This window comes from Hemiscyllium ocellatum, chromosome 5, assembly GCF_020745735.1.
Source record: "Hemiscyllium ocellatum isolate sHemOce1 chromosome 5, sHemOce1.pat.X.cur, whole genome shotgun sequence".
NCBI lineage: Eukaryota > Metazoa > Chordata > Chondrichthyes > Orectolobiformes > Hemiscylliidae > Hemiscyllium > Hemiscyllium ocellatum.
In genome coordinates, this window is record NC_083405.1 from 33,755,124 (window position 1) to 33,771,607 (window position 16,484).

General features: G+C 40.2%; 1 protein-coding gene across 1 annotated transcript in view; it reads left to right on the plus strand.

Annotated features, from left to right (window-relative positions):
- Nucleotides 1–16,484, plus strand: part of nek10 (NIMA-related kinase 10) — a 246,957-nt gene that overhangs the window by 189,058 nt on the left and 41,415 nt on the right. Inside the window, exons 23-25 of the mRNA XM_060825301.1 lie at nucleotides 5,095–5,170; nucleotides 7,373–7,502; nucleotides 13,082–13,152. Of these exons, the coding sequence (XP_060681284.1) occupies nucleotides 5,095–5,170; nucleotides 7,373–7,502; nucleotides 13,082–13,152 (277 nt within the window). The remainder of the gene's footprint in view (nucleotides 1–5,094; nucleotides 5,171–7,372; nucleotides 7,503–13,081; nucleotides 13,153–16,484) is intronic.

A 16,484-nucleotide genomic window follows, 5' to 3' on the forward strand; every position in this document is an offset into this window, starting at 1 on the left:
GTATCAGCTGAACAGAACATTCAACTGTCACAGTGTGGCAGACTTACAATATGACATCTGTATCAGGGTTCCTTATGTAAACTCTGTGGTCTAATGAACAGAAGGGTTTTCATTCTATTGATGTTCAAATGATGCAAAGCTACAGAAACACCATTATATCAGCAGCAGCTCTGAAGTCTCCATTATGCAGCCGACTAGCTGTAATATAAATAGTTACAGAGATCTGAGGAAGATGATCCTTGGTATCATGCATCCATAATTTGGAAAAAGCTAGAATGGGAGAATTTGGCAACTTATGTTCAGGCTTGTTATGATCGAACTCCTCAGGAAAGTACACAAACTATTTCTGAATGTTTAAAAATGGCAGAACACTCAGAACCTCCCCATGACAATCTCTATTAGTCCTTGTGTGACTGAATAATAATGTCACAGACTTGCTAGTTTCACTGGCAGAATTAGTTGTAAGTGCACCTGTTCACATTTAGCTGTCACCACACAAGCTATTTCGGAATGTAGGAAGGAACGTAGGAACATGAGTAGGCCATTCAGTCTGTTAAGCCTGCTCTGCCAATCATTTAGATCACAGCTGATCATTTACATCAGCACCACTTTTCCATTCAACCCCATCCTCTTTGAGGTCATGGCATCCAGAAATCTATCAATTTCTGCCTTGAACTTGCTCAATTATTATGTTCACACAGTCCTCTGGTGTAGAGAATTCCAAAGATTAATCACTGTCTAAGAGAGGAAATTCCTCCTCAAGTCAGTATGAAATGGCTTATTCTGACGCGATGTCCCCTTATTTTAAACTCATCAGCCGGGGGAGAGTTCCTATCTACACCCAAGCTGTAACAATTTTGTAAGTTTCAATTAAATTTTATTCTTCAAAAGTCAAGGGTTTCTAGATTAATTTTTCTCAGTTTTTCCTCATCAGACAATCCTATCATCGGTGAACCTTTGTTGCACAAGTGCCCACATTCCTTTGTTTGGACATTAAGACTTCCCATCCTCTTGTCATATAAGAAATACTCTGTATTTCTGTTTTGTCTACACAACTGTAACTTCACAGTTATTCACATTACATTACATCTGCAATGTTCTTGCTCAACCACTTGGCCTGTCTAAATCCCTTTGAAACCACCTGTATCCTCCTTACATTTTAAATCTCCATTTTATTTGAGTCATCAGAAAATTTAGCAATGTTACATTTAGTCCCCACATAAAAACTATTAATATGGATTATGAACAGTTGTGACACAAGCAGTAATTTTTGCAGTGCCCACTAGTAATAGCCTCCTGTCCTGAAAATGATTCTCATTTTTTGTTTTCTGACTCAATCAATGATGAAGCCATGCCAATATATTACTCCTAAATCCATGGGCTCTAATTTTGTTTACTAATCTCTGTTTAGGACCTTATCAAAAGCCTTCTGGAAATTTTGGCACAACCATCTCAACATCCTCAAAAAAAACACCAACAGCTTTGGCATACATGGTTTATCTTTCATAAATGAATTTTGACTGTCCAATCGTATTATTATTTTCTAAATGTCTCATTATCACAGCCTTTATAATAGATTGCCTTACAACAGATATCTAACTAATAGCACTGTACTTTTCCATTTTTTCTTTCTTGTCTTAATTAGTGGGATTGCATTTATTACTTTTCACACCTTCCTAGAATCCATAGAATTTTGAAAGGTAACTACCAATAAATTTATAATCTCCATGGTCACCTCCTTCTACACTCTAGGATATAGTCCATTTGGTCCAAGAGATTTATTGACCTTCAACCAAATTGACTTAATTATTGATACCAATTTCTTTCAGTTCTTGCAAGTGCCATGGTTTCCAAACATTTCTAAGGGATTTTCTGATTTTTTTTCTTAAGTAAAGACACAAAGTAATTGTATTTTTTAAAATGTCTTTATTCTCCATTATAAATTCTCCTATAATGCATCCTTACTCATTTATTTCCTTTTCCAAGTGAGTATTCTTAACACTAAATGGCCCCAGGGCATAGACAGATGTGGGCTGTGACATCACCTGGCCACAACAGACTCCTGAAACGTCTGTGTATGACAGCTGACATCATTACTTTCTGTGTACAGTATCATTAGTACTGAGGCCATTGAAACTTCACATAAGCTGCTGACGTTGCTCTCCTTTCTGCCAGCACAGGATGAGGAAGGGGGTTCAGGAGAACACTGGACCGATGGGGAGACAAAAGCTGTGGCTGATGGGACAAGGAGGCTCATGATACCAGAGAGGCAGGGACTAAGAAAGGAGAGGTTCCCAACCATGGCGATATCTCTACAACTGCCCTCCTTCACTGCCTTTCTCAGTCTAGGAGGCTATGTCGAGCTATTGTTGCATATCTGGAGTCTGGAAGAGGAGGCAGTCAGTAAGAGCAGCTGAAAAAGGAACACAGTTACAGCAGCAGCCGTAGCCCTAGGCATCCTGGCACCTGAAAGTGCTCCCTGTCAGGCAGTGCAGTGACTGGAGAGGGCTGGGTGGCAGGGTAAATATTATGAAGGAGCGGCAGCCAAGGAGATGCTGCTGGGAAGGAAGATTTCCTCTTCATTAGCTCCCAGGTTCCGCCTCTATCTCGCTCAGTCTTGGATTACACCTGGGCAGATGCTTTCTGGTGTTTTCCACCACTTTGTAATTACAAAGAAGGTCTATTTGCATGCTCATAAAAGTGGTGTTTAAATATTCACAGCCTTTAGGTTTCATCCAAAAGAAGCTTTGATGGTCTATCTTAGTATATCTCATTAGCTTCCATTCTTGAAATGTTCAGAAAAGATTTACAAGGATGTTGCCAGGGTTGGAGGATTTGAGTTATAGGGAGAGGCTGAATAGGCTGGGGCTGTTTTCCCTGGAGCGTTGGAGGTTGACAGGTGACATTATAGAGGTTTACAAAATTATGAGGGGCATGGATAGAATAAATAGACAATGTCTTTTCCCTGGGTGGGGAGTCCAGAACTGGAGGGCATAGGTTTAGGGTGAGAGGGGAAAGATATAAAAGAGACCTAAGGGGCAACTTTTTAACGCAGAGTGTGGTACGTGTATGGAATGAGCTGCCAGAGGATGTGGTGGAGGCTGCAACATTTAAGAGGCATTTGGATGGGTATATGAATAGGAAAGGTTTGAAGGGATGTGGGCCGGATGCTGGCAGGTGGGACTAGCTTGGGTTGGGATATCTGGTTGGCATGGACGGGTTGGACCGAAGGGTTTGTTTCCATTGTGTACATCTCTATGACTCTATATTCTCTTTTTCCCATTATCGTTCCCTTGTTCAGCATTTTGGTGATTCTAAACTTCTCCCAATTCTCTGGTTTACCACTTTTTTCTGGCTACATTATAAGCCACTTCCTTTGATCTAATGGAATTTTAACGTATTTTCTTAGCAACATTTGATCACTAGTGTACATCATTAAAACTATAGAGGGCCACATTTTTGTGGAGTTGGGATCTCAATGTGGAAATTACACCTTGATTTTAAGCAAATCTAATTTTGCCAGTAAGGGAAGGGAGCATGGCATAAACACTAAGGAGGGAAACCTGAACTCATTAGGAGCATTTATCTCACTTGTGAGTTAAACCAGGTGACATTTTAGTTGTCACATGAGCCTTTGTCCATCGTGTGGGAGTTATGAATTGATGGTGTAGCCATGAAGTATGGATAAGGTCTGTACAACTGTCATAATTTAAAATTATTTTTAAATCCCTTATAGTTTAACCTTTGACAAAAATAATATAGCTGTCAGTGAGAATTAAACAAAACCCTCTACTAGACTGCTTTGATGAAGAGAATAGGTTAGAAATACCCTCAGTAGCATCTACTGTATTTGTGAAGTTTCAATAGAGTTAATTGTTAATGAAAGCTTATGAAAGCTTTTCTGAGTTTAAAAAACTACGCTTGTCTTAGCGTGGGCTTCTGAATTCATAGTTTGATTAATGATTTAAAAGTTTTATTTACAGTTTTGCTGTCTTTGATGTGGGTATTTGTTTCTATAAAATATTTACAACTTTAATACTTTTAAAAGCCTTGAATGGGTTTTTAAAAGTTGGTTTCACACACAAGTGTGTTGGAGTGGATGAGATACATGAGTTAGCATTGAGTTGATATGAAGTATAAAGAGAGGCATGAGTTGTCATTGTGTTTGCATGGAGGATATGAGAGATTCTGGATGGGGGTGGAAAATATAAGTTATGCACAGGGGGGCATGAAAGACCTGTGGAGTAAGTGGAAGGTGCGAGTTAGCATTGTGTTGGTATGAGGACACAAGGAACCTTGGGCATAGTTGAAAAGCATTTGTTGGCATGAAGGGTATGAGAGGCAATGATGCAGGATGATGAACAATTTGGCAGTGGATTGGCCTATCAAGTGGGTGGAGGGATGAAGGAGGGTGAGGTTTGAGAGCTAGAGGGCCTAACAACATTTCAAAGAAAGACTCCTTAGGACTCTCCCACCCCTGTAACTGCAAACCCACACCTTACTAGATCTGTGGACTGAAATCTATCCTCCCACCATCCATCATGGAATGAAAATCACACATTTCAGCTTGCACTTTACTGAGGTGCATTTAGTGAGTTGGGGAATCTCCTGAATTCTGTCTCAACAACCAAATGTAGCCAGGTGCCTTGTCGCTTTTCTGACTTTTCAGTTGATAGAACAAGGAAAAGGGTGTTTCCAGTGGTTTAGATGCTACCTGTCTGATTGTGCTGCAAATCAAAAATTAACTTTGCATCATACGTGCTGGATCCCAGTGGAAATATGTGTAACCTTGATATGATTATTGAAGAGCCTCTAGAATCATCTATTTCTCATAATGTTTTCTTATATTGTAAGTTCTGTCTTTATTTTCAAATTAACTTCATGCCTTGCTTGGACAGAACTATTTCAGAAAAGTATGTTCTACTTACTGTTAGCTTTAATTTATATGAGCACATTTTCCAGAACTTCTATCTAATGTAGTGATACAATAGTTTACATGATTGATGCGACAAATTGAACACCCAATACAATTAATAATTGTTTTTATGTCCCATGCTATTATTATTGTTACTTTCTGCTTGTTTTCAATTGTAGCTGATTTTGGCCTTGCAAAACAGAAACAAGAAAACAGCAAAATGACTTCAGTTGTTGGGACTATATTATATTCCTGGTAAGTATAAATGTAGAATTTAACTAAAGCCTTTGTTTAGATCGTGATACACTAAGGGATGGCTGTGTTTTACAAGACTCAATACATTCAAGAGCTGGCTTACGATAAATTATTTTGCAAATCAAGTTTAATATGAACGTAATCGATTCATTTTATTAAATCTAACAACTACTTCACACTGATTTGGATTTAACGTGGATTTTTTCTGCTGACCAGGCATTCATTTTCCCAGTGTAGATTAGAGTTCCACATAAGGACCCTGTAAAATCCCAATCATAAGGCACTCCAAATGAATTGCCTGGGGCATTGAAGGTTCCACCAGGCAATTATACCACACCTAGAAAATTTATTATTTAAATCAGAAAATTTGGAGACTTCTGACAAAATTAAGTAAAATAGTTACTCAAGATAAGCTAGGCTATTAATTACATAGTCTGACTTGTGAAGTAACTATTCAACTGACTTCATATTTGCCTTTCACACACTTAACTACACCAAACCCTTTAACACACCTCGAACTCTGACATGATCTCCTTCTGAGACACAATATCCCCTGATATTCACTGGGACTCAATGTCCCTCCCCTATAGGTACCTGACACCCCTTGGGGAAATGATATCCTTTGGGTCATGACACACCCCTCAGACCCAAAATACCACCATGATCAGCAGTTAATTCCCCTCTGTTAGACCCAAACCTTTCCACTTATCACTGCGGACCCAACCATCCCACCTCATCCCCAGGCAAAACCATCCAAACACCTCAACCACTTCCCACACTAGACCTGACCCAGCCCTGCCAGACCCAACCCAACCCCTGAACTTCCTCATATGTCCAGCCAACCTGCCTCCACCTTTAGACCCAACTCTGCCACTGGACCTGACCACACATTCTCGTTCCCCCACTGCCAGACCAACACCCACGCACTCCATGATTTCTCCTGCTTACCCTGACCTTCCTGTAACTGCATCACTTATTGGGTCCTCGTGCCCTGGCACACTATCCCCTTCTCTCGCCTTCTCACAACATCCTACACATCTGGCACCTGAATCAGCTGGCACACTACCCTGTAGGCATCCTACTGAGCTGGCATTCTGTTTTTCTGACACCCTACACTATACCTATATGGCACCATATCTTCCCAGCATCCTAACATTACACATCCCTTATAATATTTACCCTCTCACAGTAGCTGTCAAAGTGGTTGCTAGGACTTTTACATTTCAAAATACAACAGCTGACTGCTCTGGTTCACCTTCCTATGAAAATTTTGTGTTATGATTGAATTGTCGGAATGGAAGTACGATTCCATATTTTTGAGGGAGACCTGAGTAGAATCTGTGTGAGATTGCTCCTGTCTGGAAAATCTGACCCATTGCATTTGGACACCTGTTTTATAGTCCTTAATTTAGACCTTGGTTGATGTCTAATCCATTGGATTTGTAAGTTACCCTATTTTACAGCAGTCACCAATTATGTTACAAATTTGAGATATTAGTAAACTTACTTTGTTTTTAAGCAAATAGACCACCTGCTGGTTGGTTCCAGTTTTCAATTTTGATTTTCCAAAGGATTATGTGTGAAATTCAACTCAACCTACTTTTGTTTTGAAGTAATTTGAAATGAAGCGAATGAAGAGAGAGGCTCAATAGAAACAAAATACATGGTCACCTCAGTTCTACAAATAAAAGAGGGTCACTGGATCCAAAGCGTTAACTGTGCTTTCTCTCTTCAGATCATGCTAGACTTGCTGAGTTTCTCCAGCAAATTCTATTTTTTATTTCATATTTCAGCACCCACAATTTTTTTTGCTTTATTTTAGTTTTAACCCATTTCTGTAAAAGTTCATTTTGGTGATCAGGACTGCACACAAGTGAGAGAACATCAAAAGAGCAAACAAATCTCAAATAGGATTTCTAATAGGTAATGTAGTAAAACAAAAGAGTTTGCTTTTTTATGTCCTGAAGTTGTCCAAAGTGCAGAACAGATTGCACTTTTAATTTGTTTATCTGAATACATGTAGAGCAATTTTGATGATGAACCTTGGCCATAGAACTTATATTATCTTTGGCAGGTCCACAATGCCACAAAATTGAACAGGCTACATTTGCTTGGGGGTGAGGGATTGCAGACGTGATTCGGAATGATAATAAATTCCTTTGTGTACACATTTAACTTATAGTCTACTAATGATCCATTCAGTCCAGAAATAGTGAAGAGTGAACCATATGGAGAGAAGGCAGACATTTGGGCCGCAGGATGCATTCTGTATCAAATGGCAACTTTAAATCCTCCTTTTTACAGCAGTAACATGCTCTCCCTGGCAACAAAGGTAGGAATATTAATCAGTCCAATAAATTTTTTTTATAAATTAATACAAAAATCAAGCAGCAAATGAAAAGTTAAATATTTCAGCTGATGCGATATCTCTGAATTTGAAAAATGATGAAGTTAGCAACCAAATTATAAATGTATCTTTAGGATATACTTATGATACCTTTAAAGCACTTTGGGATCTCCTGGGATGTGAAAGATTCTCTACAATCAAACTTCTTCCTTTCTTCTTCCATTTCCCTGTTCCTCATCAATAGCAACCTGTGAGCACCCTTGCACCTGTGATATAAATTGTTGTGATCATTTGAAACTTAGCATTCTTGTATTTGTCTAGCTGGGTACAGGATATGAAGCATGTTCAATGTGAAATCTACCAACATGCTCCTGTTTTGGATTGTCTTATTTAACTCTTCTGAAATGTTTACCCAGCTTACCTGCTAAATTCTTTCACTTTAGCTTTCTCTTTCTAGGTTTATCAAGACATTTCTCCACAGATTGTTCAACCCAAGAACTGCATCCTCATACTAGTATTTAACTTATCAAACCATAATTTTGCATTTGATTTGCCTTCCATTTTTTGAGCAGAATTTTTGAGCTGACCTGCTCACAGTGAAGGTGCTGGCTGTGGGATTGAAAGCCTTATCATTACAGTGGTGGGCTTTACCATTGTTGATTAACTTGGCCATGGCATTAGCATTGTCCAGCCTCTAGATTTCCCAATCAATGGAAGAGTGCAGCTGTGATGAAGATCCATACCTGTCAATGGAAGGTTTCTAGTTGAAGGAACCTCAATAGGCAATAATGTGATTCAATTCCAGATTGATATGCTATGTTTCAGTGACAAGAATGGAAGCACAACATTGGAAGGATGCCCTCCTCACTGACCTCTTAGTTCTCTAACTCTTCCTTTGGTGACCAACTAAGATTTGCAGAAATGTGTTGATTCCCAGAGACAGGATGGAGAAGCAGGTCCCAAACAAGTACAAATGGAAGTGGCTGAAGAAATGAGCTGTAGATGTCATTTAGATGTGTCCTATCCACAACATGATAGATAAATCCAACCTGAGCAATTACCATCCTAACAGTCCACTCTTGATCATCAACAACATGATGAAATTGACTGTGCTATCAAGCAGCACTTGCCAAGCCTACTGAGTTCCTGACCTTATATCAGCCTTGGTCCAAATATGGGTGAAAAAGTTGAACTCCAGAGGTGGGAGTGCCTTTAACGTCAAAGTTGAATTTATAAAGAGTGGCATCAAGAAGCTCTAGCGAAACTGGAGTCAGTGGGAATCAGGGGGCAAGCTTTCCATTGATTGGAGTCATATCGGGCACAGGGAGGCACGGTGGCACAGTGGTTAGCACTGCTGTTTCACAGCGCCTGAGACCCGGGTTCAATTTCCGACTCAGGTGACAGACTGTGTGGAGTTTGCACGTTCTCCCCGTGTCTGCGTGGGTTTCCTCCGGGTGCTCCGGTTTCCTCCCACAGTCCAAAGATGTGCGGGTCAGGTGAATTGGCCATGCTAAATTACCCGTAGTGTTAGGTAAGAGGTAATATGTAGGGGTATGGGTGGGTTGTGCTTCAGCGGGTCGGTGTGGACTTGTTGGGCCGAAGGCCTGTTTCCACGCTGTAAGTAATCTAATCTAAGTAATCTAATCTAAAAAAAAGATGGTTGAGGTTGTTGGATATCAGTCATATGAGCTCCAGGAGATTTCTGCAGGAGTTCTTCAGGGTAGTGTCTTTGATGAAGCAGCTGAAGATGGTTGAGCCAATGACCTCCTCCCCAATATAAGGTCAGAAGTAAGGATATTTACCGATAATTGCATAATATTCAGCACCATTTACTACTCCTCAGATACTAAAACAGTGCACCTCCAATCTGAGCAAGACCTGGACAATATTCAGATTTGAGCTGACAAGTGACAAGCAGCATTCACATTAGACAAGTGCCATATAAGAATAATTTCCAGTAAGAAAGAGTCTAATTATGACTCCTTGAAATTCAATAGCATTACTATCACTGAATTCCCTCATGATCAGCATCCTGGTGATTGCCATTAACCAGAAACTGAACTGGTCTACGCATATTAATTCTGTGGTTACAGGAGAGGAGGCTATCAGAGGCAAGTAACACTGCAGCAAGTAACTCAATTTATTACCCTCCAAAAGCCTGCCCAGCATCGACTAGGCTCAAGTCATGCGTGTGATGGAAAACACCCCACCTACCTGGATGAGTGCAGCTCCAACAAAACACAAGAAGCTTGACATCACAAAGTAGCATACTTGTTTGACATCACATCTATAAACATGCAGTCACTCAACCACCAATACTATGCGGCATCAGTGTGTACTACCTACAAAATGCACTGCAGAAATTCACCAAAGATCCTTAGACAGCACCCTGCAAACCCCAAGTGACCACTATCTAGAAGGACAAGATACATGGGAACAACACCACCTGCAAGCTCCCCTCCAAGTCACTCACCATCCTGACTTGGAAATACATTGCCATTCCTTCACAGCTACTGGGTCAAAATTCTGGAATTCTCTCTCTAAGGGCATTGTGGGTCGAGATTTAGCACAGGACAGCAGTGATTTAAGAAGACAACTCACCATCAGCACCTTCTCATGGGCAAGTAGGGATGGCAGTCAATACTGGCCCAGGCAGCAATGTCCATGTCCCACCAGTGAATTAAAAAAAAGTCAACACTTATGATTGCTTCATACCATCAGTGGGCGGCACGGTAGCACAGTGGTTAGCACTGCTGTCTCACAGCGCCTGAGACCCGGGTCAATTCCCGACTCAGGCGACTGACTGTGTGGAGTTTGCACGTTCTCCCCGTGTCTGTGTGGGTTTCCTCCGGGTGCTCCGGTTTCCTCCCACAGTCCAAAGATGTGCGGGTCAGGTAAATTGGCCATGCTAAATTGCCCATAGTGTTAGGTAAGGGGTAAATGTACGGGTATGGGTGGGTTGCGCTTTAGCGGGCCGGTGTGGACTTGTTGGGCTGAAGGGCCTGTTTCCACACTGTAAGTAATCTAAACCATCGAAGCCATAAATGAAATTTGGAAGGAGTTTATTTTCTGAAAATTGCCTTTAATTAATTGAATATGAACTTCACATATGTATTTGCATGTTTGCACTTTCTTTACAGTTGCTTTTCTTACAGTGCTTTTGGTGTCTTCTTGCTGGTCACCTGTGTTTTGTTCTGCAGTCTGTACCAGATTTCCTGCACATGTGTGCCCATATACCACCACTGCCACCATGATATTTGTTTTGTCTCGAGCAATCTTTAACTGATGTGGCAATGCTTAATATCCCAATAACATAAGAAAACAGGACATGGGGAATGTGGTATTGAAAGATCCTTCAGACATTTATTGCAGCCTGACTATTCAAATATTATATCCACAGACATAACTTTCTCTGTGCTAACATTCAGCTTTTGGGTTCAGCGCGTTATGCTTCAAGTGACCCAAATTAAGATAGAGTCTCTGACCTTTGTACCTTCGGCTCATATGTTATGGTGTAATAATGATATCAAGAGCATGTCTCTTAAAGGTATAATGATATACTAACTATGAGATATAATACAACAATATGTAACCACATTTGCTTTTTCAGAGTTTTGATATGTATAGTTAATCTATTAATTCACTTCTTGACGTAATGACTTGTCTTTTTTAACTTTCAACATGTAATATAAATCACACTAAATATAAATCACAGAAAAAGATGTCCTTATCTTTTTCTGCACTGATCTGAACTGATCACTTTTAAGTTTCTGAATATAACAACTTTGTACTTTTCTACTCATTGTTTTATCACATTATTTAATATTCACACCTCAACAATTTTCTGGACAGAATTAAAAGTCAAACTTTGCAAATTAGCATTGGCATAAAAAAGACAATGAGCATCATAAAAATATTACAATAATATCATGATGACATAATAAAAAGAAATGGAAAGACCAATAAGCACTGTAATATGGCATCCAACTCTATTTCCTCCAGCTTCTACCAATAGTTTGTTCTGTTCAATATTGCTTCCACTCATTCCTCCTGACATCCCTGAGGGTAAGAGGAAACAAACTATTCCCATCTCTGAGAGCAATTGTTACATGCAGAATCCGCAAAGTTAGAACAAAATCTTTTAATTCATGCAACACCCTTTTTGTATACCTGAGTTATTTTGAACAGTTTTGGAAATAGTTTAACATTTCTACAATCACAGCAACAGCCAGTAGAAATAAATCAGTCACTAAACTGAAAACAGTAAATGATCCTATGATAACCCTTAATAGGCCCATGGGGAATTAATAACTTATTTCTCTATAGAGCTCATGGAGTATGGGTTCCTGGCCCATAGGTGTGTAATGACATCTCTGAACAAGATGATTAGAAAAATAAGTTAAATTTTTTAAAATATATGCAACACAGAAACAGGCCATGGAAGGGATAATCTCTGCTGATTGTCTGCCCCTGTTCTGTGGTTATGTTCATGCCTGGGTTCATTGGAGAGGCAGCATGTGGTGTCCATCAATGCTCTTAATGCCTATAGAGAGAGGTCAGCACGTCGGGGGATGCAATGCTTTATTTCCCCCTCCAACCCCATTTTGATTAAGTCCCTGCTCTTTCTCCCTACACCTCCCTCAGTTTTGAAGGTTTGCACTGCTCATAACAGGCTTTGCTTGTAAATATTCTTTTGGCTACATAGATTTAAAATAGGTTTAAAAATAATGCAAAAATGTCACGGTGATATTGGTGGTGGGAAGGTCGCTCAGTTGTGTGTAATAGCACTGCTGGGTAGAAAAATAAAGCAGACCCAAGACTGTGGAGGAGGTAATCTCTGCTGACTATCTGCTCCTCTTCATGGCTATGTTCATAACCAGATGTCCTTGCAATGGAAACATGTAGTGCCCATCAATGCTTTTGATGTCTTTAGAGAGAGTTGGGTATTGTGGGGATACAATGCTTTATTTCCCCTTCCTAATACCTCAATGCATTTGGCTGCTGACCCTGTTGATTGAACAATTGCTGCATTCCTGGAGATCCTCTTGATGTGGCACAAAATTTAAATTACCAGCGGGAAAGGGAAGATCTATGCCACTGAAATTGCTAGAACGTTACGGGCGGCTCTCATTAAGGTCAGTGGGGATCACCTTTGCTTTGTCACTAATGGCTAAACCTGAACCATTGTGTGAAGCATAGTTTTCAAAATCATATTTTCAGCAAAGTAGTATGGTAAGCACCCAGTTCCACTCACTTAGTGTCCTGGATTTCGAGTGGAAAACCTTTCAGTATGAAGTTATTTAAAGATACATAATGTTAACATTATTTTTAGATTTGCCAGCAAGGCAATGACATGTCAAGTGACCTTTTTCTGTGCAATAACCATTCTATGATCCTATAATGCTATAAATCGATTAGGGGCTTCTGTAAACTATTCCTTTCTTTTGTTTCTGTTGGTTGTTGCACCAATTCCTAACTACTTAGAGTTAATATTGACAGTAGACTAAATTTTTTTTTGACTTTCTCTTCCCTGTGAATAATTTTCTAAACTTTATTTATAACAGATTGTAGAAGCAGCTTATGAACCAGTACCAGAAGGACTCTATTCTTGCAAAGTATTAGAAACTATTAAAAGGTAAGCACATAAGGCCATAAGAAATAAAAATGGAAGCTGTCTTTTACCTCAGCTGTGACTTCCAATCACATTGGATGGTATCCAGAAATTTATCAATCTCTGTCCCGAATATATGGAAAAACTGAGCTTCCACGGCCCTCTTGTAGGAAATTTTAGAGATCCATAACTCTGGGCGAAAAAATTTCTCCTCATCCCATTCATCAATTGCCAACTCCTTGTTCTGAAACATTTGCATGTGGTTCTAGATTTTAAAGCTAAGTAAAATATCCACTCAGTATCTACTTTATGAAAATTTCCAATGTTTGAATGAGATAAGCAATCATTCTTCTAAATTTTAAGGAATATAGGCTCAGTCTGTTCAAACTCTTGGTACTTGACAATGTCTCACCCCAGGATTTAATCCAGTGAACCTTTGTCACCCTGTTTCTATGGCTAGTATCTTCTTTCTTGGGTAAGGAGATCAAAACTGGAAATTGTACTTTCCAGTTGTGAAATTACCAAGACCTGGAACAATTGCAATAAGATGTCTTCACTTTTGTACACCAAATCCTTTTTAATAAATGTCAATATCCTATTTGTTATTTTTTATTTTTGGTGCATATTTTGTTTATTCACTCACAGAATGTTGCATTTGCTGGGCCACTATTTATTGACCATCTCTAATAGACTTTGAGAAGTTACCATTTTGAACAGTTGCAGTCCATGAGATATAGATAGACATACTATCCTGTTAGAGAGGAAGTTTCAGGATTTTGACTCAGCAACACTGAAAGAATAAAGTTATATTTCCAAGTCTGGATGGTGAGTAGCTTAGAGAGGAACTTGCAGATGGTAGTAATTCTGTGTATTTGTTGCCCTTGTCCATCTAGATAGTAGTGGTCATCAGTTTGGAAAGTGCTGTCGAAGGAACCTTGGTGAATTTCTGCAGTGCTTCATGTTGATAGTACACACTACTGAGCATCAGTGGTGGTGGGTCTGATTATTTATGGATGTTGTATATGCTTTGTCCTGAATGGTGACAAAGCTTCTTGAGTGTTCTTGGAGCCGCACACATCCAAGTAAGTCAGGAGTTTTCCATCTCACTCCTGACATGTGCTACAGCACTACCACTCTATTCTCCTTAAGCACTCTACACACATGAATGTTACATACATTTTGCTTCTCCACAATTTAGGCTTACACTTTAAGAGCCAGTATTTTGGGATTGCTGTAAACCCTGCTTCACTCATGACCTTCAGAGAACACAAACCGCTGCTTTAATTATTTTTGACATCAAGTGACTCAAGACATATTGTAGTATGGCAGACTCTTTACTCCTAACTCGCCTAATCTTGTCCACCAACTAATAGGCAGAAGTCAAAAGAATGACGGAGTACTCTCCATTCACCTGGATGAGTGCAGCACCAACAATGTTCAAGAAACTTGATTAACTTGTTTGGCAGTAATCCACCACTTTCAACTTTCACTCCCTTCATCAATGCACAGTGACTGAAATATGTACCATCTACAAGATTCACTGCAACAACTCACAAACAGCCTTGGATAGTATCTTCCAAAATCACCTTGACATACCTAGAAGGCTAAGTATAGCAAATGAATGGAAATGCCACCACTTGCAACTACCTCTCCAAGCTATACATCTTCCTGACTTGTAACATTTTTGCGATTCCTTTGCTGCTGTTGAGTCAAGATCCTGGAACTTTGTTCCTAACAGCACTGTATTCCCCATGAACTGCAGCAAGGGCAATTACATATTGGCCTTTAGAAGCAAAGAAGTTCTTCTGCAGTTGTACAGGGCCCTGGTGAGACCACACCTGGAGTATTGTGTGCAGTTCTGGTCTCCAAATTTGAGGAAAGACATTCTAGCTATTGAGGGAGTGCAGCGTAGGTTCACGAGGTCAATTCCTGGAATGGCGGGACTACCTTATGCTGAAAGACTAGAGCGACTGGGCTTGTATACCCTTGAGTTTAGAAGACTGAGAGGGGATCTGATTGCATTATATAAGATTATTAAAGGATTGGACACTCTGGAGGCAGGAAACATGTTTCCGCTGATGGGTGAGTGCTGAACCAGAGGACACAGCTTAAAAATACGGGGTAGACCATTTAGGACAGAGATGAGGAGAAACTTCTTTACCCAGAGAGTGGTGGCTGTGTGGAATGCTCTGCCCCTGAGGGCAGTGGAGGCTCAGTCTCTGGATTCATTTAAGAAAGAGCTGGATAGAGCTCTCAAGGATAGTGGAAATCAAGGGTTATGGAGATAAGGCAAGAACAAGATACTGATTAAGGATGGTCAGCCATGATCATATTGAATGATAGTGCAGTCTCGAAGGGCAGAATGGCCTACTCCTGCACCTATTGTCTAATGGCCTAGCCAGGGACATATCCTGTGAATGAGTAAAATAGCAAAATCCCAACTGCTGTATGAAATGGCCTAGAAATGTACTGGTCCTACCAATCCTCCAATTTGAAGTATGCAATACGAGTCGGGGATGAAATACTTCCAATTGTCCAGATGAGTGCAGCTTCAATAATGCTTAGAAAGCTCAACACCATCCTGGACAAACCAGCCTGCTTGATGCAACCCTATTAATCGACAGAGTCAGAACTTGGTGAAAAGATGAAAATGGCACTGTGATCCTCCGAGAGGGACCTGGAGATATTCTAGATGAGAAGCATCCTCTTTCCAGCGTGCCATGAAAAGAGGCCATGCCATAAGACTCTGCCAGCCTGATGCCAGGTGCCACCCGGGCCAGGGTATGTCTCCAGGGTGTGGAGGAATGTCCAGTAGTGCCACAGGAAGATCGGTGACATATGTGCTCCACCAGCAAAAGTGCTACACTCTTCTCCCTGCCACCTCACATTCCCTCTAACTTTGCCATTTCCCACTAAGGCTCATGCTCTGCCAATCTCACTATAATATGCACTATTTTCCCTCACACACTCTTGATAACCTCCCACACCACTCACCTCCATGCCCTCCATGCTGCCTCCTCAGTCGTTCAGAACAGCTCACTATCTTTCACCACATGCAGCAGCACTAAAAGCCGTGCCTTTGACTGCAGTTTGGTCATAAGCAATATTCTTGTCATTCAGAGCAAGCAGCAAATTGAATCTACCAGGAATGCACTGTAGTTTCCTTGTTGAATTTTACTGACATCAAGCTTGTTTGGGAGCTTAGTAAGATTGGAAATTGAATATTAATGAGATGAATTGTGTCTTACGCAAGGTGTTTAACAAGCATTACTCCAGCATTACTCCCCGACAATTGGTATCTCACTTTTGTTTAACAAGAATCTTGGCACACTGCTTGTGAAAAGCATACAAGGTGG